Below are 24792 nucleotides of genomic sequence, written 5' to 3'. Positions count from 1 at the left end.
CCACTGCATTTCTATGGATTTACATGACTTTCATTTAGACCCCAACATTCTCTTGGAAATACCGCCAGGTATTCGTTCTCAGTGAATGATATGATGACTACCTAAGGTCAAGATGAATGTTCTTGGGTACTTTTAAGTGTCCCAGATTAACAGTTTCCTCCCACAGCCATGCATGTTGCTTCCGAGGCTACAGATGTGCATTTCGTCGCACCGCGTATGCAGGCGCCCTAGGAGCTGGCCCGCTACGGCGACCAATACACCTTCTCCTGACCGAAGTGCGGACTCAGGCTCGGGCAATTTTCTCTGGTGACTATTTACTGCAGGCACTGTAGTCGCATCTTCCCCCAGACTCAACAGCACCGGCTGTGGACGGCGTCGGCTCTGCGGGAGACGGTGTCACAGAACCTGGCGTGGTGGTTCTCGCATTGCCTGATTTCTCTGTTGGGTTTCCCGGTGTCCTGTGCGTTAAAGGCGTGCTCTACGTAACACAGGTTGCTCTGTGCATGGGGCTCTCTGGGGTTGCTGTGTTTGCCGATTCTACAACGGTGCTGGCGCTTCCAGTCGTCACGCTTATCGTGGTGGTCGCCCCAGTGGCACGTGTTTCCGACGGAGCGCTGCCAGTTGCTTCCACGTGACCGCTCAACGTCAGTGTACCGCTGAGCGCGACCTAAGACAAAGCGGAGGATTGGACTTTCAGAAGCGTAGTTGGCCCGATGAAGAGAACGGTTGATAACGACATGGTTTCTTCCAGCCCTCCGATGGAGCACTTCCGCCTCATGGCCCACGCCCGTCTGCGGCGGCTTGTCTGGGTCTTTGGACGGAGCAACACTCACACGCTGGCAGAAAGGCCAGTAAAAGCCTTCACAAAGGTATGTCAGATTGAATAGCGCCACTTGTTCGTCACCAGGTACCGTCGCATAGCAGGTCGAAGTACCGTGGCAGGCCCTCGTGTCTTCATCCGAAATTGCAGATCCCACGTCTGACTCTCTTGACTTCGAAGGAGGCGCATTTTCGGTGCAAAACCTTTGGTTTGTTCGCAAGGGGGGCATGCGAACGCATCTCGCTGCCAAGGATTTGGACTGCCGCGGTTATTTCTCGAAACAATGTTGACTGTCGCAGACTGTAGTAAGAATTTGGCGCATTTGTGTGCCAAAATGAGGATTTCAGCACACAATCTGCCTCCAACGGACACATATGGTAGGGCCAGTCCATGCTCAAATTCGTATCTCTTCAGCCACATCGCACAATTCTCTCCAGCTCAGTGATATATTGTGTGGCTGCATCGAGAAAAATGCAACAGGAACAGCGTGGTTCGGTTGCTGTCATTGTGTGTTCGGTGAACAGACAAGGTCGGTGTAGTCGTCATTTGCTGTTCCAGTTGTCCGCGCCCAAAGTGTCGATAACCCTACAACCGACGTCGCGCCGATTATGGCTGGTTGTCTGCCAGCTGGATTGCTCACACACCTGAGGGGTGGTGCGCCAGCAAAAGTCTTGTCTCCGGATCGCGCACCATCGGTGTAACTATTTTTGGACTGCCCACAGGTAAACGAACACGCCTCGACATCGTCCGCATCGTGTGGTTGTTCGCCAGCGTGGCGCGGACGTAAAGTGGGAAACATGCGGACACCGACACCTGGCGGACACGGACCCCCGAAGGAACGCCCACTGTGCACTGTATATAAATAAACCTTGGAACACTATTATCATGAATTACTGTATCCCTCTCTTCTGCTTAGCCGTTTCACTGAATCAAGTACGTCCACACTTTGCCGCAAAAGACTCCTGCAACAGCCCGCCAGCACTACAAGTCGACACGCACCTTCCTGGTTGCCTATGCCGAGATGTTCCAGCTTCGAGCGACGCCGACGCACGCGACACCCATTTACGATGCGCTGTCCCAGACCATTCCATACTTCGTTCCGCCGTCGCTACGTGCATCACTGCTAGATGGCACCTCTCCCTTACTCTCCTGGCAGCCTGGCCGCACGCCCTTCAGCACCGGCACATCGGTCCTGCTTGCAGGCGCCGGCTACCTCGCGATAATCTTCACCGGTCAGGCGCTTATGCAAAAGTTCAAGGTCCAGGCTTTTAAACTCAAACAGCCCTTTGTCCTGCACAACTTCTTGCTCAGCGTGTGCAGTGGCCTGCTGCTCGCATGCATGCTAGAGGAGATTTTGCCGCTCTGGAAAAGGAATGGGTTTTACTATGCCATTTGCGCTGAGCAAGCATGGACAAAGAGGATGGAGACACTCTACATTTTCGTGAGTTCCAGATGGAATCGCAGCTGACTGGGCAATGTGCATAATTATGACGCTGCTTGAATTCATGCATGCTTTGAAGAATTACATTTTCAAATTCTGGGAACTGGGCGACACAGTCTTCCTGGTCCTCAAAAAGAAGCCGCTCGCTTTCCTACATGTCTACCACCACTCCGCCACTGCTCTCCTCTGCTTCAGCCAGCTGTTGGGCAAGACAAGCGTCTCCTGGGTCGTTATTGTGAGTCTTCACTCGAAAGTTTCAGCTCTGCGCTAGCGGCACACCAAGCTGACATGGTTGGGCGACAACCAATGAATGCGATCAGACTCTCAATCTTTTCGTACATGTCATTATGTACGCTTATTACATGCTCACTGCCCTGCGAATTCCCTGCCCGTGGAAGAAGGCAGTGACAAGCACGCAGATCCTGCAATTCGTCCTCGACCTGGGCGTTATCTACTATGCAAGCTACAATTACTTTGTCAATGCCTATGGTTTGGGCAAGACTCTGCCCAATCACGGAAAGTGTGCTGCTGGAAAGGAGCATGCTGTGAGTCTTCTTTCCTGATAATCGTCAGAGATGCACCTGGCGTGTTGGTCGCATGCGAAGGGGTCCCATTGCTGACAGTCGCGTTTCTCATGCATGTGAATGCTGGATGATATACAGGTCTGGTCTGGCTGCACAATCCTCTCATCGTACCTCGTCCTCTTCATCGCTTTCTACCAAAAGACATACAAGTCCAAGAAAGCAGCCGGCGAGGCGCACACTGCATTCGCCAAGACTGCAAAGCAAGCGACCAGCCTTGCCGCGGAGAAGGACATGATCTCCGGCACCGGAGGTGCCAGCCAGCCAGCTTCTGTGGCCAATTCCGATGAGAAGAAGAGGAGCAGCAAGAGCAGTGGAAATGCGTAATAAAGCACAGCAACAATATTCCACAGAGCTAGGAGAGGGACGCTGCAACATTGTCCCACTCTGCCAGAGATCAGACATTGTGAATTTTTCCCCTAAAGCAAGCGAAAGTTGCCCAAACCTCATCGCCCCATACACGCAGTACTTTATTATTGCACGCCATCCGACGACCCTCTAATGATGACGCACGCTGCCTGTAGATGAGCAATTTATTGTGATTCTGCTGAAGCTTGGACCGAGAAAGAAAACGAAGAAACGCGTGGCTGGTATCTGTGTACGATTTCTTCGCCATGAGTGATGGCCCTTTGGAAACCTACCCTATATTCAATTCCCCTTGCGCGAAGCTGTCTACAAAAGGGAAGCTGTGGGTCATGATTTTCCACGGACCACGAATGACTGTCCCTTGTGCTCGCCAGGAACCCTTATTAATTCTGTTCGACATCGCAACCTACCCTGTCTTCCACACGCACCAGATCGTCTTCTCGAACATCATTCTCAGCAGCCACATCGATAAGGCTTCGACATGACGTCTTCTCGAAGTGGCTGTTGGGAATGGCGCAGAGGAGCAGCCGCACTTTTCATGGACGCGAATTTTCGTAGAGCAGAGCGAGGCCAAGTAGCGTTCCAAGCCCATGATCGGCGACGAAATGTGTGCAACTGATCGAAATCGACCCTGCCGTGACTATTTCAACTCATGTATGCACAAGGTTGCGAGCTTGATCCTTGAAGAGAGACAGAGTGAGATTAAAATTGAAATGGGCTGCGCGTACGTGAACCACCAGTTAATGAGAGGCACAAGCATGAAGGCGTAAGGCGCAGCACTCGCTCTCTCCCTTCATATCAAACCATGTTCAGAAATATTCTACGATCAGTCTTCTCTTCGCTTGAGCTTTGCTGCTTAACGCGCGCGTTAACAACGACATACATTGACAGCTTGATAGCTTGTAGGTTCCAAACTTCGAATCAGAGCAAGGTCTTCTAATCGCTGTGCTGCAGTCTTGAGCTTTCCCTCGACCAAAAGACTCAAGCCTGCGTTCCCACAGCTGCTCCTACGCATATGCAACTACTCTTTGCGATAACTCCCACTGCAGTTCCAGAAGATGGCACCGAAGCGCCGCGCCGATGGACCCCCATCCTCAAGCGCACATGCTCCCTCCACGTCTAACACCTTCAGCAACGTCGGTCCCTCGTCTGATGTTTCCAAGCGCCTACGCTTTGCAACAAAGACCGCCACTTCCAAAGGGGTTTCGGGACTGGAATTAGATGCACCGCGCACCGCAGCGCACTATGATCGCGGCCTGCCCCAAGCGCGAGTTTCACAGGACGTCGAAGATTACACCGGCGACATCGAGCTAGAGGAGCAGGATCGGAAGCGCGAACAGCAAGGCCGAAAAGGCAGGATCATAACAAAAATGTCGGACTCGGAATCCGAGGATGAAGACGATGGCGGTGGGTCAGGCAATGCTGCAGTGGATGACGGGGACGATGACATGTTTGCTGCGGACGAAGACAAATCCAAAGAGGATGCAAGTGGCAGAAAAAAAGGCAACAATTACTTGAAGCTGGGTGATATCGAAGGCCAAGAATTTGGGAAAAGGACACGGGCGCCAGATAAGGAGAAGGCTGATCTTGAAGCTGAGGCAGCCGAGAGTGATGACGACATACAAGACCTTGACCCCGACTTTGAGCTGGAGAGCAGCGAAGGCGAGGAAAATAGCGACAGTGAAGACGATAGCGGCGACGGTGACGGCGAAGAGGACAAGAAAGGTGTCGAAGGGTCAGGGAGTCAAACAAAAATAGAAACACCAGTAGCCGGAGCGGATGAGCCGATCGTGAGGCTCAAGAAGCAGTCGAAGATGAAGCTCAAGAAGGGCATGGGCTACAAGATTGAGAGCTTTAACATGAAAGCCGAGATGGAAGCTGGTCGTTTCGATGATGAGGGAAACTACATCGCGAATGCGAAAGATCCACATGCGGAGCATGACAGCTGGCTGCAAGGAAATTATACCCGCAAGGCGATCAAAGCGGCCAAGGATGCCCAACGCAAACGAGACGCAGAGGAGAGAAGCAAGGCTCTGAAAGAGCAGGAGATGGCACTGAGCTTACCGGAGCTGCAACAACGGCTTGTGGAACACATGCAGCGTGGCGAGTCGGTGCTCGAAACTTTGCAGCGATTAGGCAAGGAAGCAAAGAAGCACAAGCTCACGAACAAGAATAAACAAAGCTGGCGCAAGAACAAAAGCAATGGCAAAGGCAAGGAGAAGGAGAAGGCGGAAGAGTCCTCTGCTGCGATGGACACGGATGAGCAAAGGCCTTCAATTGCAGTTCTACAAGCTTTTGAAGATGTCACGGCTTATTCATCATCCCTCATGTCCGAGCACGGGCTCATCAACATATACGACGATACCTACGAGGGCCTCCTGCGAGCTGTAAAACGAAGCGGCAAGGTTCCAAGCGACTGGGATCCGGCTTCTCAGAGACAGGAGCAGGTATCTGGGGAAGCGGTGGATGGGGCAGGCCCCAGTGTCGGTGATTCGAGTGCGTCCTTAATAGGTATCCCCGGCCAAGCTTCTACAGGCGACGATGCACGGAAATTCCGATACCGATGGGCCCCGTCCTATCTTGCAGAAACAGCGGAAGCTTCGGGACAGCATGTCAATCCCGAGATTGAAATGTTCGGACCATTCCCGCTATCGGACCTGAAAGTATGGTCGCAGCAAGGCTATTTCGGTTCGGCTAATGAGCGGATCTTACTTCAGGAGACAGGTGGCGAAGGTTGGAAGAACTGGGCAGAGACCCTCGGGCATTCATAAATCATGAAATTTGATACAATCTGCAAACTAACTATACGGTCCCGACAGATGTGTCGGGAGTGACTAGATCTATGACTACAGAAACTGCAGGATCATTGCCCTTGGATGCGGCACGTCCAGGTGGTAATCGTAGCTGTGGCACTGGCTTAGACGCAGACTTATATGAGCCAGGATCCAGCATGGCGGCAAGCGTCTTTTTAGCAACTCTCCCACAAGCGGGCCGAGTCTGAGTATTGGCCGCGTCGTCCGTGGCGTTGATGACAGCGGCTTTCTCTTTCCCCGTCTCGTCTGCGCTGTCGTCACTGAGGACCATCGTTTGCTCGTGCGTAGCCTTCTTCCCCCGCTTGCCCACGCTCTTGTCACTCTTCTCCAGCTCTTTTGCGCGCTTCGCCTCCTCACGTATCGCCTCTTTAGCCTGCGTTGCCGCTTCCTTCTCCGCCTCTTTCAATTGTTTCTTCTCTTCGACTGCTCGCTTCTTTGCAAGGCCGATTAATTCTGCCTCGAACCGATCTTGACGCCTAAAGACCCCTCGCACGACATCTGACCAGGATCCGATCGTTGCGGACGGCCCACATCCCGGGCACTTTCCTGAGACAGGTAAAAGCGTTGGTTCGATGACTTTACTCAGAGAAAGGCTGTCTGATGTTGCTGCAGGATCCCGAGCAAAGCCTTTTGCTAGACACTCGAGATGGAAGACGTGCTCGCAGTGCTTGTCTTTGCTGTGAGTCTCAGAAGGGTTGTTGTAAGGTCGAGCGTGTAGCGGAAGGTACGATGATGCGCAAAGGGAATAGCTGGAGTGGTCTTTCAAATCGATTTGCTTCTTGCATTTGTCACAGTTGACCGAGTGGGTACCGGCTGACAAGCTCTCCACGGAGATCATCTCTCGCTTCAATATCCGCTCGAACCGTGCCCATTGATAATTTGAGATTGCATCTGTAAAGGATGACTAGATTTGTCAGCATGTGGCTCAGAGAGCCAAGACAAGGAGGCCCACCATCATTGAATCGTAGCCATGCTTCGCCTGGGCCCCCGCACTCGCTGGAGGGCGGCATTGCCACGGGTGCGTGTTGCAAATCTTTGTATTCGAGCTTGCAATTTTCATTGAGAGAATTCCTGGGCACTGCAGCGGCTTCTTTCCAAGCTAGACCAGCACCTTCTTTGCCCGCAGCACTCTCCTTGATTTTGCTCTTTCGCTTCGATACTGCGGCCTTGACCTGTTCTTCTCCGTCAGCAACGGCCTGACCCATGATGGACTTCCTTGCCCCGTCGACGCCTTTCCAGCAGCACACCACGGCCGGGGATATCGTTTGAGGCGGCAAAAAAACGCCGCCTCTGCTTGTGCGTGCCTTCGTTGAAGTTTTATCGGCCCCGGCTGAATCCGCGATTGAGTGTTCCACGGCCAGCCATGCTGCGTAAGCCCATTCTGCGAAGAAGGCAACTTTAAGGCCCCAAAGCGCGAATGGCTCGCTGGCAAGGAGAGCTCGCAAGGCGATGAACTTGCTCCTCGGGTTTGTCACTGCGCAATTGATAGACCTGCCCTTTCTTGATCGCCGTGAGATGGTTTGAGGCAGCAGTGGTTCCCCCGCAGCTTGAGTCACGCCGGGTCGAGCGGCTTCAGAAGGTAGCACACGCAAATGTCGAGTGACATGTGGCTTCTGCCAGGACCACTCGAATTGGAGCGCTGCAATTTTGCTCGGGAAGCCGCTGACGATGAACTCCATCTCCCATGGACGCCCTCGAGAAGTACGCCTCGCACCAGACGTGAGCTCGCCATTGTGCTGTCGCTTTCGCCGTGGAGGATCGGGCGTTGATCCTATGTATGTCTTGTTGAAGACACGTCCGCTGCCAGCGTACGATCGAAGAAAGTAACAAGCGTAAAAATTTGGCACAGTGTGCGAAGAGATCGAAGATGGCATGGTCACTGACTATCCGAGGCAGTTGGTAAAGGTCAGGCAGTGAAGCAACCGATTGCTTTGACTGAAAATTGCCTGGCCTGCGGTTCAGTGGATAGCCGGCTCAACAAAAGAAATATGATCGAGATCGAGCTAGTGGCAACTCGTGTGACGTGCCTCAAGCGAAATCAAGCGGCGAGCAACGGAACAAGTCGGACTGAAACGCGATGCGAGATGGGGTGGCATGAGGTGTGAAGCTACCAGCTGAAGAAGTCAACACAATTAACACGCGACGCGTTTCGTGACGCAGGACGCGTGTGTGCGCATACGCAACACGCCGATTCTTCTGCGTTTGACAGAGCTGGCTGCTGAGCGATGAGCACGATGACGAGCCTCGACCTTGGAGACCTGGCAGCTTCTGTCGTCTGTGCATGGTTTGCATGGAAAGTCGATTGTCTTATGTGAGTGCCTATTTACAAATCATTTGCAAGTATGAAAGATAGCAGTGACAACAAGTGGATCTGGTACTACAATTATATGACGCGCGTTTCACAGTCTGCTATCCTCCAGCTCGAACATCATCTTCCGTCCCTCCTCGACGCCTTCGTGACTGCCAGTGGCATGCTCAAAAAGCGCCATGCCGAAGGCCGCTTCAAGTGCCTGCCAGATAGTCTTGATGTACACGACCTCCAGCTCTGCTTTGACGTTTGCAGGCAAATCGGCTTCGATGTCCTTCCGGTTGCGAGCTGGTAGAAGAACCTTCGTGATGCCCGCGCGATGTCTGTAAAACGAAAATAGGATTTCAGTCATGAATTGTCAAAACTATCTCAAGCAAAAGGGACGGAAGGCACACTCACGCTCCCAGGCACTTCTCCTTGATGCCTCCAACGGGTGTAACTTGGCCGCGCAATGTAATCTCTCCAGTCATGGCGAGCTTGGGGCTGATCGGCGTGCGAGAGAACAAGCTAACCAGAGCGCATGTCATTGCAACACCAGCGCTCGGGCCGTCCTTGGGAATGGCACCGGATGGAAGGTGCAGGTGAATGTCATTCTTCGGGAATTCCGAATCGCGCGAAGTCGTGATGCCCAATTGGAAAGCGTGCGCCTTGATCCAAGAAAGCGCGAGCTCGGCTGATTCCCGAATGACGTCGCCAAGTGAGCCGGTGAGCTTAAGGTTGCCATTTCCCGGAGGCAGCAAGACGCTCTCGATGTGCAGGATGCCACCGCTGCCAGAACCCTGGTAGGCAAGGCCAGTGGCGACGCCTGGACGAGACTGCAGCTCAGCCACCTCGGGCTCGTACGTCTCTACGCCCAACAACGCCTCGAGCTGATCGAGCCGCACAACCGGATCGTACACCTTTGGCTTGCCGCCTTTGTCATTCGCGCCCTTCTTGACTTCTGCGTACTCGACCGCCTTGGCGCGCGCAATGGCACTGATCTGCCGCTCGAGTGTGCGTACACCTGCTTCGCGTGTGTAGCTCATGGCAACCTTAAGAAGGACGTCGTCGGAGACATTCAAGTCCTCAGGCTTGAGCCCTTGTGCTTTGATCTGCTTGGGCAGGAGATATTGGCGAGCAATGGCGACCTTTTCATCGTGCGTGTACCCTGAAACTTGGATCACCTCGGTACGGTCGAGCAGGGGAGGAGAGATCGTGTCCAGGGAGTTCGCAGTAGCAATGAAGAGCACTGGAGAGAAAACGATCACCTTTGTAGTCAGCGAGTTGCCCATCACGCTCAGTCTTCAAAAGTGCCCTCACCCTTGCTAAGATCAATCGGACAGTTTACATAATGATCATTGAAACTGAAGTTCTGCTCAGGATCGAGAACCTCAAGCATGGCAGCCATTGGGTCGCCGTGTAAGCCATTGCCGCTGCCCAGCTTGTCCACTTCGTCCAGCAAAATGACAGGATCGCTGACGCCGACTTTGCGCAGCGCAGAAGCGATGGAACCAGGCATGGCGCCAACATAGGTGCGTCGGTGGCCGCGGATCTCGGCTTCGTCGCGGACTCCACCGAGCGAGAGGCGGGTGAAAGGTCGTCGCAGCGCAGTCGCGAGCGATTTCTGAACATCGGTAAAAAGGAAAAAATGTCAGTGAATCTTATCGCTAGATATATGGATGCGCAAGACTGTACAACCCACCGCGATTGACGTTTTGCCCGTCCCTGGTGGCCCAACAAGCAGCAGAATCGGGCCCTTGTCAGCAACGCTGACCTTCTTTTTCTGCCGGTGCACAACCTCTCGATCGAGATTGCGCTGCTTCTCCTCCTCGGAAAGACCTTCGATGTGCGGAACGCCTTCACCTCGCGCGTACTCCTTGGAGCGATCAAGGGCGCGCGGATCAGACGCAGAGACCGATCCGACAGCTGAGGTATTTGTGTCGTCTTCTTCTCCTTCGAAGCTGATCGAGCCGCCGAGCGTCTCCTTTGGGTCCGAGCCAAGGTCGAAGGCGCTAGCTCCAGCGGGGCCTCTGTTGGTGTTGCTGCCAGGACCAGCGATCTCCATTTTCGCCCCAGCCGGTTGTGCCACTTCCACGTGGATCTCCGCGTCCAGCTTCTCCTCTGCTTGGATGGTTTTGAGCTCCAGCACGGCGAGATACTCGACCAGGCGTTTCTTGATCTTCTCCAGGCCATAGTGATCCTCATCCAGGATCCGACGCGCACGCTCGACGATTCCTTCGTCCTGCGCCCGATGCGACTCTTCAAGCTTCTCGTCGACGTGCGCGCCACGCTTGAGCAGCTTCAGTTGCTCCTGCTCGCTCAGGTCGACGCTCGTCTTGCCCCACGGTAGCTCGGCCATAAGCTCCAGATATGTGATGAGGACGCCGCGCTCGACGCTCTGCTGCGGAATGCGCGAGAGACGCTTGAGCTCCTTATCGCATACCTTACGAGCCTCGGGCGACAGCATCGCCTTCTCGAGCTTGGCTGCCAGCTCTGTTATTTCATCCGTCTCGCCACTATCGTTTCCCGCGCCTGTGCTGTCGGCACTGCCGCCACCATTGGCTGCTCCGCCACCGCCACCGAAGGGGTTGTTGCTATTGCCACTGCTGCCAAGGCGGAATGGGTTGCCGCTGTTGCGGATCGAATTGATGATTTTGGCAGCATCGCTATTGTTTCCCTTACCTCCCGAGCCCGAGCGAATGGTGATGATGCCATTGCGCCTGGGGCTGTTGCCCTCCGTATCCTTGGAACCAGCTGCGGTGTTGCCCCCACTGATGCTGAATCCTCCGCTGGGCGTGGTTATACGTGCGCTGACGTTTGGGTTAATGGCAGCCAAGCTTGTGAGGAGGCTCTCGAGCTGCAGACGGATGAGCGTCTCTTTGCTTCCCTGGTTGAGCGGCGCGGCGAGGGCTGAGATAAGCTCCTTGGCGAGCATGATCCTGTTCGCACCATCGCGCAGCGCTTTGGTCGCGGCAACGACCCGATCGCGCGCATCCCATTCGCTTAGCAGATTCAGCCGGGCTGCCCACTCACATGCGCCTCCGAGGGTGCCGACGAGGACGTCGGCCAAGATGGCAGCTGCCGCATTGGGCGTCTCCTTGACAAGCGAGCGCAGACGCTTGAGCATGACGGGCGGCAGCAGAGGCATGCTCCCTGCCCCTGCACCGCTGCTGGTAAGGTATCCCAGCGCGCTGTTTCCATTGGGCGAGAGAAGCGATAGAGGTACGATTGTGTTGCTCAGCGAGCTCTCGCCATTGCGCCCGCTGCTCCCAAAAGTGGGGAGCGATGAGAAGGAGTCGAGAATGTCGCTCGCTGCCCCTCGGAGATCTCGGATCATCTCAGCATCATCTTTCTCTTCCCCAAGCGGCAGCTTGCGCCCCGTCAGGGAGAGCTCCGATGTGAACCGGTCCACCCCATCGACAAAGACGGTAACAGCGGCGAGGGGGACAGCGACATCTTGCGAAACAGTGTCATTGCCGGACCTTTTGTCCCCCTCGATTTCATTTGCGCGAGGATCAGCAGTGCCGCTTGGCAAGCGGCCACTGCTACTTCCCGCGATCGTTACCGTGACTCGAGAGGAAAGGAAGCGGTCCACGCGGATGCGAGCAAGGCCAGTAACGAGGAGCGTGCATGTCTGGCTGGCCGGGTGGCGGGTCAAGCGGAGAAGGCGAGCTGCGCAACCCCACTCTGCTAGCTCGTGAGTTGTGATGATCGACGCTCCATTTGCAGCTCCATTGGAGGGGTTCGAAGAGTGTGGGACGACGGAGTCTTGCTGGCTCGGAGGCACTGGGTTTGCAGACGAGCCGGCTGGAGCGCGCAGGCTTGGGAGACAGGCGACGATAATCGGACGGTTGCTGTTGTTAATGTTCACATCTACGAGTTTTCCTCCATCTGATGCAGCCGTGTGAAGAGCAGCCTTGAGCAGGCTGAGCGCATGGGCGTACGACAAGGGAATGCTGAGTAGGAGAGAAGGGTGCAGGACGAACGGGTAGGGCAGTGGCAGAACGGCCAGAAGGGGCGGGATGACGATGTTTCCGGAGGAGAGCATTATTCCTGCACCTTTCCCCCTGCTGATGTTGGCTTTCTGGGTAAGATGGATCGTTTGCCACTAGCACTGGCTTGGTCTCGCGTGTCACACGAGGGTCAAGTGCAGTCAATTGAGCGGGTGGTTCGTTGATGGCCGTGGTGACTCTCGGGTGTTTCGTCGGCACGGCACGATCTGCTGCAGCTAGGGCTTTCGACCAGCCCTGCTACTGGTGCGATCCTGGCTCTGGAAAGCGTCGAGACTGAGTAAAGGTGGGCGGGGCTGCTTGCGTAGGACGCGGTGGCGATGACATGGGGGGATGAGATGCACGATCTATCTCATGCGATACCCGGCCGCGACGCCCAGATTGCTAATGTAGTCGTCAGCGATAGTCGCTGACTGGCCTAGTGCCGGAACTGTGCGGGGCCAAATCTTGCCGGCGCTCGGGCTGAGGTGAAAGCCGAGCGCTCATCCGGCTGAGAGCTCGTTCCATCATGTTCGGCTGTTTCCATCATGAGATTCCATCGTGGCGTCCAACGTCCACCTAATAATCCATTGGGTGATGGATTCGAGAGTCGAGGGCAAGGGAACGAGGTGATGGGGCGGCAAGCTACATCCAACTCTGCCGGGTATTTCTGTGTATTCGCTGTCGTGCAGAGCACCACTGACCTCATGCTTTCGACGAGCAGGCGATAAGGAGAGGTGCCCATGCAGTTGTTCAACAAGTTTGGTTGGTCTCGAACCACGCCATCCAACATGCTTAAAACAACTCACAAGCTGCATGGTCAAGTCCAATGACAGCATGTTGCTCGAATCTTCTGAATACAATTCGTTGGTTTCTGGGACACAATGGGCAGCTGACGGGCACGGACGTGCTTGAGGGTCTGGGACCGCGAATCCATATGGCTTAGCTCGGCTTTAGCCTTCCTTCTTTGCTCTACCTGCACCCTACCTCTCACTGGCAATTGCATCTGCCATCTTTTCCGCCTCGTTGCTCTCCAGCCATGCATCCAACTCGTCCATGAGCAAAGCGCCGTCCTCTTGTCCCATTGCATCTGAGCTTGCGCTAACGTGGCCGCCGGAAACATCGTTCGTGCCTGGTTGCTTCTGCTGATGTTGCTGCTGCTTGGCCGTAGACAATTTGTCTGAGCTTCGAGTACGCTTGCCTTTCGTTTGACATGCGGCGACAGAACTTGCGCTTGGGATGTCCGGTTGACCTCGTGTTGCTGCAGAAGTCGAGGATTCCAGGATCAGTGCTGCTTGCGACTGATGTGCAGGCGCTGCAGATGTTGCACGTTCAGAAGCGGGGACGACAGGCTCCGAAATCTCTTCGATCGTATCAAGGGTGTCGAAAGCCACACATCTCATACGAGAGGCTTCTTGACTTCCCGAATCACCGATATTCGAGCATTGATCATCCTCAAAGCTCATCACTTGGTCATCCAGCTGGGCTGCTTTTGTAGGCAGGTCATCGGGACCAGCCACGGTTGAATCTTCGCCCCAACCCTCGATGAACTCGCCAAATTTCATCTCTTCCTCCTCCCTGTCGTCATTGTCGACGGCTTTTTGACCGCGACTCAAGCTTGCACCTATGTCACCAGGGAAAGATGAGATTGACTCGCACATCGGGTCGAGTGCCTGTACCGCAGCTTGAGGCTCATCTGTGCGGTGATGTGCTGGATCAACTTCGGCATCAACATCTTCATCTGCACCGCGAACGAAAGATATTGTAGCCTGAGGGTGGACGCCATCGGCGAATGCAGGGTAATGCTCATCAATGTCATCATCCCTGTCGAGTTGATCTTCTTCCGCATCTTGCAATGGATCGATGGATTTACCAGCCGCAGTTGAGTTCAATGTGTGGATTGCTGGGAGATGATTTTTTTGCAAGCCTTGCACATACGTAGCGGTCGAAAGACCCGAGGCTTCAGATGAACGGTGCAGCTTCGGCTTTGAGGGCCAATCGCTGTCGTCGAGCTGATTGAAGAGCGAGGATGCTCTTCTGGAAACCTTTTTGTTTTGGTTCGGAACCTGATTATTCGCAGTGGTAGTAGTGATATTGTTGGTTGTGGTTGCCTGCTTCTCGACCTCAACATTGGAAAGGATCTCATCAAATGAAGGGTCATTGAATTCATCCTCAGAGTCGCTAAAAGCATTGTTGATAGCTGCCTTCTTCGATTCAATTGTCTTGTGCAATTTTATTTTTGACAGAGGTCCGGCGTGCAGATCGTCGTCAGAGGTGTCGTCAGAAAGGTATCCTGCCTTTCGCTTTTCGGCGGATGGTTTATGCGTAAACTTCCTTTGCTTTGCTTTGCTCGGCTTCTCTTTGACTGTCATGCTCATAGAAGAGGAGTGATCAGGGCCGTCATTCGGTGTCGTGGCCTTAAAGACATATTGCTTCGCCGCTGTGGTTCTCTTTTTGACGCCTTCGTTGCAACAGGCGTGCTTGCAAGGCCTTCGACAGGTATGTTTGCATCTCCGATCTGCCAACTTGTTCTGTTGAGCGTCGGGACAGTCGTGAGGGTGGATTTCGACGTAGCTGCGAGCTCGTCCACACGCGACCGGCTCTGAAAGGGAGGTTTGAAATCAGCATGAAGACCACGAATGGGGTAAAGACAAGGCACGGACCAGATTGGATTTCGGAATTCTGAACCTGTTCCTGCTTTCCATTTGAAGAATCAGCACGCGCAGATGGGCCGCCGTGCTAGGAGACATCTCACTCACAAGCACTGTCTCTCCTGCTTCTTTGTCCAATTCTGGGACCGGATACTCAGCCGGGTCTGCGTCGGGTCGGAGCTCCGCTTTGAGCGCAGTACCGGCAATGTTGTCGCAAGCAGCAACACAGATGATCCTCTGAGATGGCTTTGTCAGTGGGCATTTGACGGTGAAAGTCTGTGGTGAAGCACGAGCCAAAACTTTTATCCTGTTCGAGAAGGATGAATGTCAGCCTCGCGCCAACGAGGGTACAATCGCATCTACAGAACGCACGGCGTCCTTCGAAAGTCGACCAGCTGTTTGTCCGAGGTCATGGTCAGAATGGCGGCGAAGCTGATGGTCCCGTCGTCCGTGCGCTTGCTCAATATTGCATCGCAGATCTCGAGTCCCACTTCTACCACCATAGTTACCGAGAGACCTGACGACCCTCTTGCCTTTCCGACCTGATGTAGCCCAAGCGTGATTGCAGGGAATTGTTTTGCATTAGCCACCAGCTTGTTTCCGAACTGACAAGTCAATGAATGGTCAGCATTGCACAGCTCAGGAAATTCTCCCTCAAAATCTCACTGGAGGATGCCTTGAAAGCAGCTGCTCAAGACGACGAGGGTCGGATGTCGCTACATCTCTGATAGATGAGATGCCGGACATAGACAGAACACGCATAGACTTCTCTCCGATACTGATAATGGTTCCTATCAATTGTAAGTGCATGCTTATTCACCAACAAAACAAAGGGCTCACCCGTCCAGTTGACGTAGTACCGACGGTGACGTGTCCCAGGCTTGGCCATGCATCGCGCGCATGACTTCAAAGGCTGCAGCTGTGAAATGCCCATCTTTGCGAGCGAGGGCGATATCCAGGGCTGCAAGTGATAAGCGTGGGGCGACGCGAAATATAGTCCGTGAATCGAGAACAGGGTTGCTTTGCTGCGGCTGCTTTAACTCTGAAGTTGCGATTCCTGCGAGAACAACCTGAGAAATCGTCGTGAGGCGTGCTGTTCCGCAAGTAAAAGATCAGGATCGATGACAGCGCTCACTTGTATCAATAGTGACACTTTTTCTGGGGCGCCCGAGACTTTTGCCGGGGGGTAGCGGATATCATCATGTGCCATCAGTGCTGCGTAAAACTGGAAAAGGTCATGGGTACCAACATTAGCAACCAGTCACAGCACAGATGCATTATATGTCGCACATCCTTGTCTCCTCTACGCGGACGGAGCGTTTTGAATTCTTCGGCTTCAGAAATCCTCTCGAGCTGAATGTCACACACTGTTAGTAAACCGGGTCTATCCCTCCCTCCTTAACGGCATGACTGACCACTTCCTTTGTGCTAATGGGGTGCTCCGATTGTTTCATAAGGCTCAACATTGACTTGCGAACGCGAAACATCAGAAATGGGCTCTCGCATCATTCGCCGAGTCGCTCACATTGTAGCTGACAAAATGCTTCGCCATGATGTCTACCACTCGAGCGAGTCAATGACAGAGCCTGCTGACGAGCAAGGGGACACGCACCTCCAAATTCCGTCGCGTGAATCTGGTCGTTCTCATTAGATATCGACACCAACGTGCTCTCTTTCAAGCTAGTTAAAGCTTCAGAGCAGATCTTGTACAGGTGCTTGTCGCAATCAAATGTCTCGTCAAGTGCCTTGTGGCCATACCGCTCCTGCAAGAGTGTAGCGATGCGCGCATGTCAGACATCAGCTCCGAAATCGCACCAGCCACACTCACTGGATTCTTCCTCAGCCGAACGTAATAGAAAGTTGCCTTGATCCAGCGCAACAAGGCATCGGAGGTCGAAAACCCGTGCAAGCCAATCTAGAGCGACCACGACATACTTCAGCAAGTAGGTCAGCCAGATATAAGTTTTGATGCTCGCCTCGGAGTTTAGATGCTCCTTCAATTCTTCCCCCAGGTGTGATTCGATCGTAGTGTCTCCAGACGCGAGATTCGAATACTTTTCTTTGAGCTGAGAGTCGCACATAATCACCGCACAGCCCTCATTGTCGAATTCAGGACGGCCCGCCCTTCCCAGCATCTGGATCAGGTCTAGCTCAGACATCTCTTTCCAAGTCTCGTCGAAAATCTGCGTTCCGCGAACGATCTGAAGCGAGAATCAATCAGTTGCGTAGCCAAGACCGATACCCTACGCATGTCGCTTACGACACAATGGCTGCTCATAAAGGGAGACAGCGTCAGTCAACATTCATGGCTCTAAGCTGGCAAAAATAAGGCACTCACGCTGGCAAGTTGGTTCCAACAGCTAGGGTCGAGGTGCAGCCTGCAAAGAGTATGGATGTCAGAACGTGAGCAGAGAGCAGGCTTTTTGCCACTCACAAAGTACGCTGAGACGACCATCAAGAAACATTTCTTCAATTGTCTTTCGATCCCTGAGAGACAGGCCAGCATGATGGAAAGCAATGCCCTGCTTGGCGACGGTAGAAAGCTTCAGATGGTCAAAGGATGCGTTGATAGCTTTGGGGATAGGCCAAGGTGGTCTCATTGGGCCACTGCGGAGACTTGAATACTCCTTCGCTAGGTGGTCTGCACTTTGGATAGTCGCATTGCGCGTCGGAACGAAGATCAGCACTGGCTTGCCTTTTCCATGGTCTTTGATTAAGGCAAGCAATTTCTTGTCGAGCGCGTTGCTGTACCCGGCAACTTCATGCTTTCCATATCCGTAAACGAAGCGTTTCAAAGGAACAGGACGATATTCCTCGCCAAAGCGGAACACTTGGGCTGACAGCTTGCTGGATGTATGCGCCTGTGAGTTGTCATTTCCAATCCAGTCGGCCACATCCTGAACATTCGGAACCGTAGCTGAAAGAGCGATTATGCGGACAGAGTTTCCATGAACTTTAACTCGTGCGACCACAGCTTCCAGGCGAGGTCCTCTCGCATCACGGAGCATGTGCACCTCATCAATCATCACTAAGCGCACACGGGACTGCAGCTTTTGCTGCTGCAAGAACCGTCTGGTGGTCGCGTCCCATTTGTCGGGTGTAGTGACCAGCACACGAGCGGACTTTGCAGCCTTGACGTCTCTGAAATGGGTGTCGCCAGTAAGCTCAGCGACAGTGATTCCCAGCGGGGCGAAGCGACGAGTCCAGTCACGGACGCGTTCCGCGACCAACGCTTTGCTCGGGGCCATGTACACCGCCTAAGTGAGCTTGTAATCAGCTGGCTGTGGGATAGGTTCTTATATGCGTCTTCAAGTGCCTACCTGATCCTCAGGGTTGCCTTTGATCAGCATCCTGATCATTGCAAGCTCAAAGATGACGGTTTTTCCGGAACCGGTCGGAGCGCATACCACCATGTTTTCATCTGTATTCAAAACCTTGAGTACCGTTCAAATCAAGAAAGGATTAGAATGTACCCAGATAGCAGTATGCAAAGAGCGTACCGAGTCAAAACAAGCGGATTGAATTGCATTGAAGAAGCCAAAGGTGTACAGGCTTCGATACTGATCAGGCAGAAGGCTGACGGGCCGTAGATGTATGCCGCATGCAACCTTTGGCTCGCGGCGCGCCGGCTGAGCTTCGGATTCTATAGCACATTCATCAGCTTCTTCACTATAGAGAATTCATGCACTCGTAGCTGTGCTTACCAGAAGCATAACCTATATTAGGTGAAGTTCGGTGCTCGATCGGGCTTGCTGACTCCCCTGACAGATTCCCTGGATTCTGCCCAGGTCTGATGGTCAGAAAAGCAGGAGAAGGAGAAGAAATTTGTTCTTCCGCATTCAGATCGGACTGCATCTGTAGGTGTGAATGCTGAAAAAAAGGCTCAAAGTCATCGTGAAGAAGAGTGTTAGAAGCCCACGTTCGTCCGTAAGTAGTCGATCCTGTGTCTAGTGAGAAAGAGGGTGGGTTAATGTCCGAGATACCGTACGTTCGCGCGAGTGTGTCGAAATTAACTTCAATGTCGCCATCCAGCATCATCTTTGATGTGCATTCATTCGACGACACTTGAGTACCTCCCATCACCTTGCAATACGAGGTGAATTGATCTAAAGCAGAGTGTGCAGGTATGGTGAAAGTTGCACAATTAAAAGATGTTGGCGAAAGGTTAAGGTGTGAAGGTGTGAGGGGAGCCTGCGAGACGAGTTCCGCAGTAGGGTTGTCCGGTGTTCAGCAGCTCTTTCCCCATCTCGCTCTCCCTCGCTTGAAAATCATGTTCGAAGAGCTTCTACGGGCATGCCGCCTGAATTTTCGACATGTCCCTCTTCTTCAATTTCTGTGGTCTCACCTACTCCTTGCCTTAGGTCTTCAACGCATCGATTCGACAGTCGACAATGCTCTGCACGGCCTGATGTCAATATCCTTGGCGTCCAGATATCCTGAAGAGAACGTCAACGAATTGTGGCATCGGGCCAGCTCACTGTAGTTCGAGCTGCTTGGTTGCGATCTAGGGTTCGCATCTTCTACCTTTTTAACATGCGTCAAAAGAGAGCAAAGATCTACCGCAAGTTGCTGCACAAGTATGTCTTGCACTTTGGCTTTCGGGAGCCGTACCAAGTTCTCATCGACTCGGCCTTCGCACAATCGCTGAGCAAGCAAAAGATCGACGAGCCTCTCAAACGTGTCGCAGATGTGATACAAGCAAAAGCGAAGCTGATGGTGACGCAGTGCTCCATGGTTGCGCTGTACAAGCAGGAGAAAGAGGGAGAATATCAGAAAAGAGCAGTCCAGATGGCAAAAACATGGGAGCGGAGAATGTGCAATCATAAAGATGCTATCGATGAGTGCGATTGTCTTGCAAGCGTCATTGGTACGTTGTTTCCTTTTAGTCGACGACAATCTGGTTGCTCCTCACTGATGTCCTCATGCGTTTGCCAACAGGGCCAACGAACAAACATCGTTACGTATTAGCGAGCGATCAGCCGCGCTTACGCAGGAAGCTTAGAGTCGGCGTGCCCGGCGTTCCATTGATACACTGCAACCAAACCGGCGTCCTCGTCATGGAGCCAATGAGTGACCTGACCGCTCGCAAAATGCTCCAGGTACGTTGCTTGCGTTGAATGCATGCTTGGGGCCACATACCCTAATACAATTTTCGTATCGCAGGTTGAGCAAGCGAAATTAGCATTAGCTCACAAAGAAGGAAGCGCAAATGCAGCCGCCGCCGCCGCAGCAGCAGCAGCAGCACTGGTGTCTAGCGGTGATTCCCCGCTCGCAGACGACACACCCGGTGCGCGGTCTGTCAACACGCCGTCGCTGGGTGCAATTGCCCAGCCGGCGCAAGCACAGGCGAAGAAGCGAAAAGGCCCAAAACAGCCGAATCCACTGAGCATGCGGAAACCAAAACAGAAAGCCGCACCCCAACAGCCCAAATCGCAAGCGGAGGTCGTGGGAGTTAAGCGCAAGCGTGAGAGCGCAGATGGCCCAGAGAGCTCTGCGAAGGATTCAGCAGCCTTTGGGAAGTCAAAGAGACGGAAGCGCGGGAAAGGCGACGCGCAAGGTGCACAGACGGAGTAGTCTGCAAGCCCCCATCCGACGATCACCACGATCGCTTCCTGTATTTTACACCATGCTCTGCACTGTAGCATAGCCCGGAGAAAGGCGCGAGAAAGACATCATACACTTTCGACAAAAGGAGCATCCCCATCTTGTACGCCTAAGTTGCGATCACAAATCAATGAGTGGCACCTCCGGCCCAGAGCGGTTCCAGGGTGGGAGCTGCATGTCCTGAATCTTAGAGTATGTTTGACCGGGACTGGTAACGTTCGTCGCAGCAAAGTACCCGTTGGCACCTGCCGGCCCAGAGAGGCCCGAGGGAGTCTCTCCTCCGTCATAGCCAGGGGAGAGCGGGTAGGGTTGCTGTTGGTAGTGGTGCTGCGGGTGCAGGTGCTCGTAATGGTCCGGCTGAGTGTATTGGTGCTGCAAGCGAGGGGCCAACGGCGCAAATTGTCGTTCTATCTGCTCCTGTTGCTGGAGTTGGAACTGCTGTTGCGCTGCTGCTTCACCCCGAGCTTGAATGGGAATCGTCCAGCCTCCATTCGCGCCTGAAGTATCTGACTGGCTGCCGGGCGACATCGCTGCCAAGTCTACCTGCTGTTGCAGCAGCAGCTGCTGCTGCTGTGTAGGCGATATGTACCCATGTATTCCATCAGTGCCGCTGTCAGCCCCACTGTATCCGCTCGCTGCAGGATAGGCGTACGTTGGACCACCCACATCCGAAGGAGTTGTGACATCCGGGCCGACTTGGCTGCTGGCATGCGGATGGCCGAAATATACCGACTGATCTTCGTACTGCAATGCCGATGGCTGTTGCCCAGAAGTCGCGCCGCTTTGGTACGCGGCATAGTCCGCTGCCTGGGAGTACTGCTGCTGCGGCTGGCGGTAAAGTGCTGGCGATGCGTAAGCAGCGACAGCGGCAGGAGCAGCAGCGTCGGGTTGCCCAAGCGAAATAGAAGGCACGCTTGGGTAGATAGTGGGAGCAGCTACCGCTGGTGGGGAGATCGTGACGTAGCCTCGCTGTTGGCTATACGTTTGTTGCGCCTGAGGGTAGAAGCTTCCATCAGCAGCTGCCTGGGGCGGTAACGCAGCTGGTGCACCGCGTGCCTCCGCCACAGACATCATCCAAACATTCCCCGCAAGCTGTGCGTCCAGCAGACGGTCGGACATGCGCACGGCCTCCGCTAGCTTTTCGTGCATCTGCAAGAGGGCCTTGTGCCTCCTCTCTGCCTCGCCTAAGCTCCTCGCCATGCGAGGCCGCACGGCCGACGACTTCTCGAAAAGCGTCTGCGCCTGCTGTGAGGGCTGTTGCCCTCTTGGGGTCTGCCCGGCGGCAATAGATCGATCCAGCTGCCTTACTGTCTGTGCAAAGGTCAAAATTGCGTCGATGTCTGAGGGTGGTAGATCGACGGAAGGCAGTGTGGGCATTTTGGCAGGGAGGGCACAGCCAACCGGTGATGGAGCGGTACCATGTGAGTTTGCACCTCCAGCAGCTGCAGATTCGCGCGAAATCGTCTTCGAGTAGGAATCCGACCCCAAGCGCGGCGTTCTGCGCCCCGAATCACTTTCCCCCGCTACTCCAGGGGCGCTCGGCTGGGGAGGCACGTATTCCTGAAGACTGGCGGCAATCGCTGCTGCCAAGTCCGGATCATCGTCGGCGTCGGTGCCTTCTCGCTTGCGGGCTGATGCAGAATCAGGTACATATGAAGAGCGCGACGGTTGTGAAGGCGCACTTGAGCTGGGCATGTATCCCGGTCTCGCGCTAGATGACGAGGAGCTCTGATCAGATGCCTCAAGCGAGAGCTGGATGGCAAGCGCCAAATCTTCGTCTTCCTTTGTGCTTCGCTTAGGCTTGGAGCCCAGAGTGTTGGATCGTTGGTGGCTGTTACCTGCACCTCCTCGCCCGGTAGTGGCCACAGCCGAGCTCTTTGAGCGGTTTAACGAAGGGCTACCTGGCATCTTGGTGGCGGAGGAGCTGCCCCCGGCCTTTGGTGGTGCCTTTCTCGCAAAGCACCCGTCGCACACACGAACCTCCTGCCCGACGCCAAACCAAGGAAGAGCCATCGTCTTACTCGAACACTGCTGGCAAAACACATTGCCGCAGTTACGACAGTGGTGCTTGCGATTAAAGGTTGTGAACGGAGTCCGGCACCGCAAGCAGACATCCCCGTCGATCCATTCGGGTTGGGTGCGTGTCTCGAAAGCGGCTGAGCTCGTGAAAGCCTCCTTTGAGTCCTTCGGCGGAAACTCGAACCCGTCGGACTTGAGCGACTGGTAGATCTCTGCTGCATAGCTCATGAATCCTGGTCGCGCTTCCGATATCTGCGACCAAGATTGGATGAGCTTGAGGATCTTTGTTTTGACATCTGGGTTGACGCCGTTGGGACTGCGGATGATGGAGACGAGGTTGTCCAGAAATTCGCGAGAGCCAACCTCGTTCAGGAAGTAATCGCCTGAGTTCTTGATGCATATATCTGTTAGCTAAACCAGGAGAAAAGGGCGAAGCTGATCAGCCAGAAGACTTCAGCGGCGTTGCACACTGTCGTGCGCAGCTTGCGGCGACTTGCACATGTGGCGCGCTACTCACTCCCAGTGCTAACAACGTGACGTTGGGATTCTTGTGGCCAATCCGCTTTTTGATTGTCTGCATAGCCTGCTTCACGGGTACGCTCTTGCTCTTGATCTTGTCGCATATTTCAAGATTTAATGCGATGTCCTCTTGGCCGGCAGGAAGCAGTTCCGAGGTGGCCTTGTCGACCAGCTCAGCAAATGGGTCGGCGCCCCATCCTGAGAACATGTTGAGCGATGGCTAAGCTCGAGCGGATCGTTTTGCTGCGTCGGAGATTGGATGATCCGGAGTGAACGGATACCGCCGAGTTGGCTGTCGCATGGTCGGGTGCTCAACTAGCTATGGACACGGGGTCGTCCGGCTGAGATGGACATCAAGCTGATCACGATAGTGATCGTGTTGTGCTTCCAAAGAGCGAGATCGAAATGCAGGCTGCCGTGCAGCCTGTAGGGGAGCATTGGCCGGCAGCCACTGGAGCAGTGCGAAGAAACTATACGCGTCGCAGCGCATGGATGATGGTAGGCGCGCGTCAGGAAGGTAGAACTGCACTGGGACAGTGTATTGTCTTTCCAAAACTGTGCTGCGCTTCTGGCAAGGAATGACACACGGCGCGGGGGCAGACAAAGTGTGTGATGGGTGTGATCCATGTCGAACAACCGACCGCCTGCCGCCTGCCCGGGCGGCCTCTCACCCCTGCCACCAGTGAAGAGAGAGAAGAGCATCAGCGAGCGGCCTTCCCAGTTGTTCCCCTCCCCCCTTCCAACTACATCTCGTTCATCCCTCCCATCCTCACCTCGGGACATGGATCATTGCACTCCTCTCACCCTCACTCGTGCTTGCCGTCGTTGCAGGAAGCGGCAATCCACGTCGTAGTCTCGGCCCCAGCACACAGCAGCGAGAAGGAGCCTTTGGCCCGCCGCCAAGACAGTCTCACCCCAGCTGCAGTGTCGCGGATTGTTGACACGACAGTGTGAGCAGGAAAGCTCGGGTCGCGAGCCATTGTGCAGTCTCCACCAGAACGTTCTTCTTCTGAAGAGAACCTGTGGCTGCTGGCGGTGCTCGTTGTCTCGATCCTCCTATTAGGGTCTCCCTTGGTCGAGGGAAAGGAGAAAGAAGGACAGGCAGGAAGGGCGAAGGCCAAGAAGGATTGGCCGAATAGAGGACGTGGAGAGCGACGACATTTCTCTAGGGGCCAGGCACCCGCAACAGTGGGGACTGTACATCCGTGTAACATCCATCCAACCTCCGCTTGCGTTGGAAGAGGCGAGACAGAAGGAGGGGAAGGCGCTTTCCGGGGAAACGATCGCAAAGTCAAGCACCACGCAAAGAGCAATCTTTCGTCCATCCTTCGACTTCTCCTAAGAGGCGACCGCGTGAAGAGGAGAGGAAGTCCACCGCAGTCGACACACGACTGCTGCGCTTGCAACTCTTGTGCAACGGCACTTTACTACGTGCCTGCAATCCCATTCCCCATCCTCTTTTTGGTTTCTCAAAAGCTACGCTTTCGACGGCCACCCGCCTCACTGAAGGCAAAACTCTGTCACGGATCTCGGCCCTCAGCGCTGCTTTAGGCTCTCTTTTGAAGCAAGGGGACCGAATTGCCGTTGGCATCCGGTCATCCAGCTGCAAAAGGGTTAGTGTCTGCTGTTCATATTCTCCTGATGTCACGCATGCTTGATGCTGAACATGATGACGATCTTCAGACCAACGTGCCGCTCTTGC

The 24792-nt window shown here is 54.2% G+C and overlaps 8 protein-coding genes across 8 annotated transcripts; 3 read left to right on the top strand and 5 right to left on the bottom strand.

The window, feature by feature from the left end:
• Window positions 1-1738: 1738 nt before the first annotated feature.
• K437DRAFT_257670 (ELO-domain-containing protein) lies at window positions 1739-3375 on the top strand. Its single transcript, XM_013386783.1, has 4 exons — window positions 1739-2261; window positions 2341-2496; window positions 2582-2806; window positions 2924-3375. Exons 1-4 carry the CDS (start codon window positions 1842-1844, stop codon window positions 3167-3169), a joined length of 1047 nt encoding a protein of 348 aa, XP_013242237.1. The 5' UTR covers window positions 1739-1841; the 3' UTR covers window positions 3170-3375.
• A 742-nt stretch (window positions 3376-4117) lies between these two features.
• K437DRAFT_257668 (uncharacterized protein) lies at window positions 4118-6003 on the top strand. Its single transcript, XM_013386782.1, has one exon. It carries the CDS (start codon window positions 4267-4269, stop codon window positions 5977-5979), a length of 1713 nt encoding a protein of 570 aa, XP_013242236.1. The 5' UTR covers window positions 4118-4266; the 3' UTR covers window positions 5980-6003.
• Window positions 5995-8011, bottom strand: K437DRAFT_155841 (uncharacterized protein). Its single transcript, XM_013386781.1, has 2 exons — window positions 6974-8011; window positions 5995-6912 (listed from the first exon to the last, which is right to left on the bottom strand). Exons 1-2 carry the CDS (start codon window positions 7893-7895, stop codon window positions 6011-6013), a joined length of 1824 nt encoding a protein of 607 aa, XP_013242235.1. The 5' UTR covers window positions 7896-8011; the 3' UTR covers window positions 5995-6010.
• Window positions 8012-8420: 409 nt separating this feature from the next.
• On the bottom strand, window positions 8421-12356 carry K437DRAFT_269245 (uncharacterized protein; the record flags this gene model as incomplete). Its single annotated transcript, XM_013386780.1, has 4 exons — window positions 8421-8652; window positions 8729-9557; window positions 9629-9932; window positions 10011-12356. 4 exons carry the CDS (start codon window positions 12354-12356, stop codon window positions 8421-8423), a joined length of 3711 nt encoding a protein of 1236 aa, XP_013242234.1.
• Window positions 12357-13123: 767 nt separating this feature from the next.
• On the bottom strand, window positions 13124-18525 carry K437DRAFT_257662 (P-loop containing nucleoside triphosphate hydrolase protein). Its single transcript, XM_013386779.1, has 17 exons — window positions 18269-18525; window positions 17383-18205; window positions 17287-17326; window positions 17209-17218; window positions 16925-17149; window positions 16777-16863; window positions 16561-16711; window positions 16474-16505; window positions 16364-16417; window positions 16239-16301; window positions 16084-16173; window positions 15789-16018; window positions 15615-15726; window positions 15321-15553; window positions 15057-15255; window positions 14961-14991; window positions 13124-14899 (listed from the first exon to the last, which is right to left on the bottom strand). The coding sequence occupies exons 1-17, from the start codon at window positions 18359-18361 to the stop codon at window positions 13281-13283; spliced, it is 4092 nt and encodes a 1363-aa protein (XP_013242233.1). The 5' UTR covers window positions 18362-18525; the 3' UTR covers window positions 13124-13280.
• Window positions 18526-19322: 797 nt separating this feature from the next.
• Window positions 19323-20607, top strand: K437DRAFT_237454 (uncharacterized protein). The gene is made up of 3 exons (XM_013386778.1): window positions 19323-19815; window positions 19887-20047; window positions 20112-20607. Exons 1-3 carry the CDS (start codon window positions 19482-19484, stop codon window positions 20520-20522), a joined length of 906 nt encoding a protein of 301 aa, XP_013242232.1. The 5' UTR covers window positions 19323-19481; the 3' UTR covers window positions 20523-20607.
• Window positions 20608-20672: 65 nt separating this feature from the next.
• K437DRAFT_269242 (ubiquitin binding protein) lies at window positions 20673-23298 on the bottom strand (the record flags this gene model as incomplete). The annotated part of the gene is made up of 2 exons (XM_013386777.1): window positions 20673-22982; window positions 23089-23298. The coding sequence occupies 2 exons, from the start codon at window positions 23296-23298 to the stop codon at window positions 20673-20675; spliced, it is 2520 nt and encodes an 839-aa protein (XP_013242231.1).
• Window positions 23299-23841: 543 nt separating this feature from the next.
• On the bottom strand, window positions 23842-24625 carry K437DRAFT_155534 (uncharacterized protein). Its single transcript, XM_013386776.1, has one exon. It carries the CDS (start codon window positions 24413-24415, stop codon window positions 23897-23899), a length of 519 nt encoding a protein of 172 aa, XP_013242230.1. The 5' UTR covers window positions 24416-24625; the 3' UTR covers window positions 23842-23896.
• Between the last annotated feature and the right edge of the window lie 167 nt (window positions 24626-24792).

Source organism: Tilletiaria anomala (genome assembly GCF_000711695.1).
Source record: "Tilletiaria anomala UBC 951 chromosome Unknown K437scaffold_65, whole genome shotgun sequence".
Classification (NCBI taxonomy): Eukaryota; Fungi; Basidiomycota; class Exobasidiomycetes; order Georgefischeriales; family Tilletiariaceae; genus Tilletiaria; species Tilletiaria anomala.
Note: the sequence above shows the minus strand (reverse complement) of the source record. Positions and strands in the feature narration are given on the sequence as shown.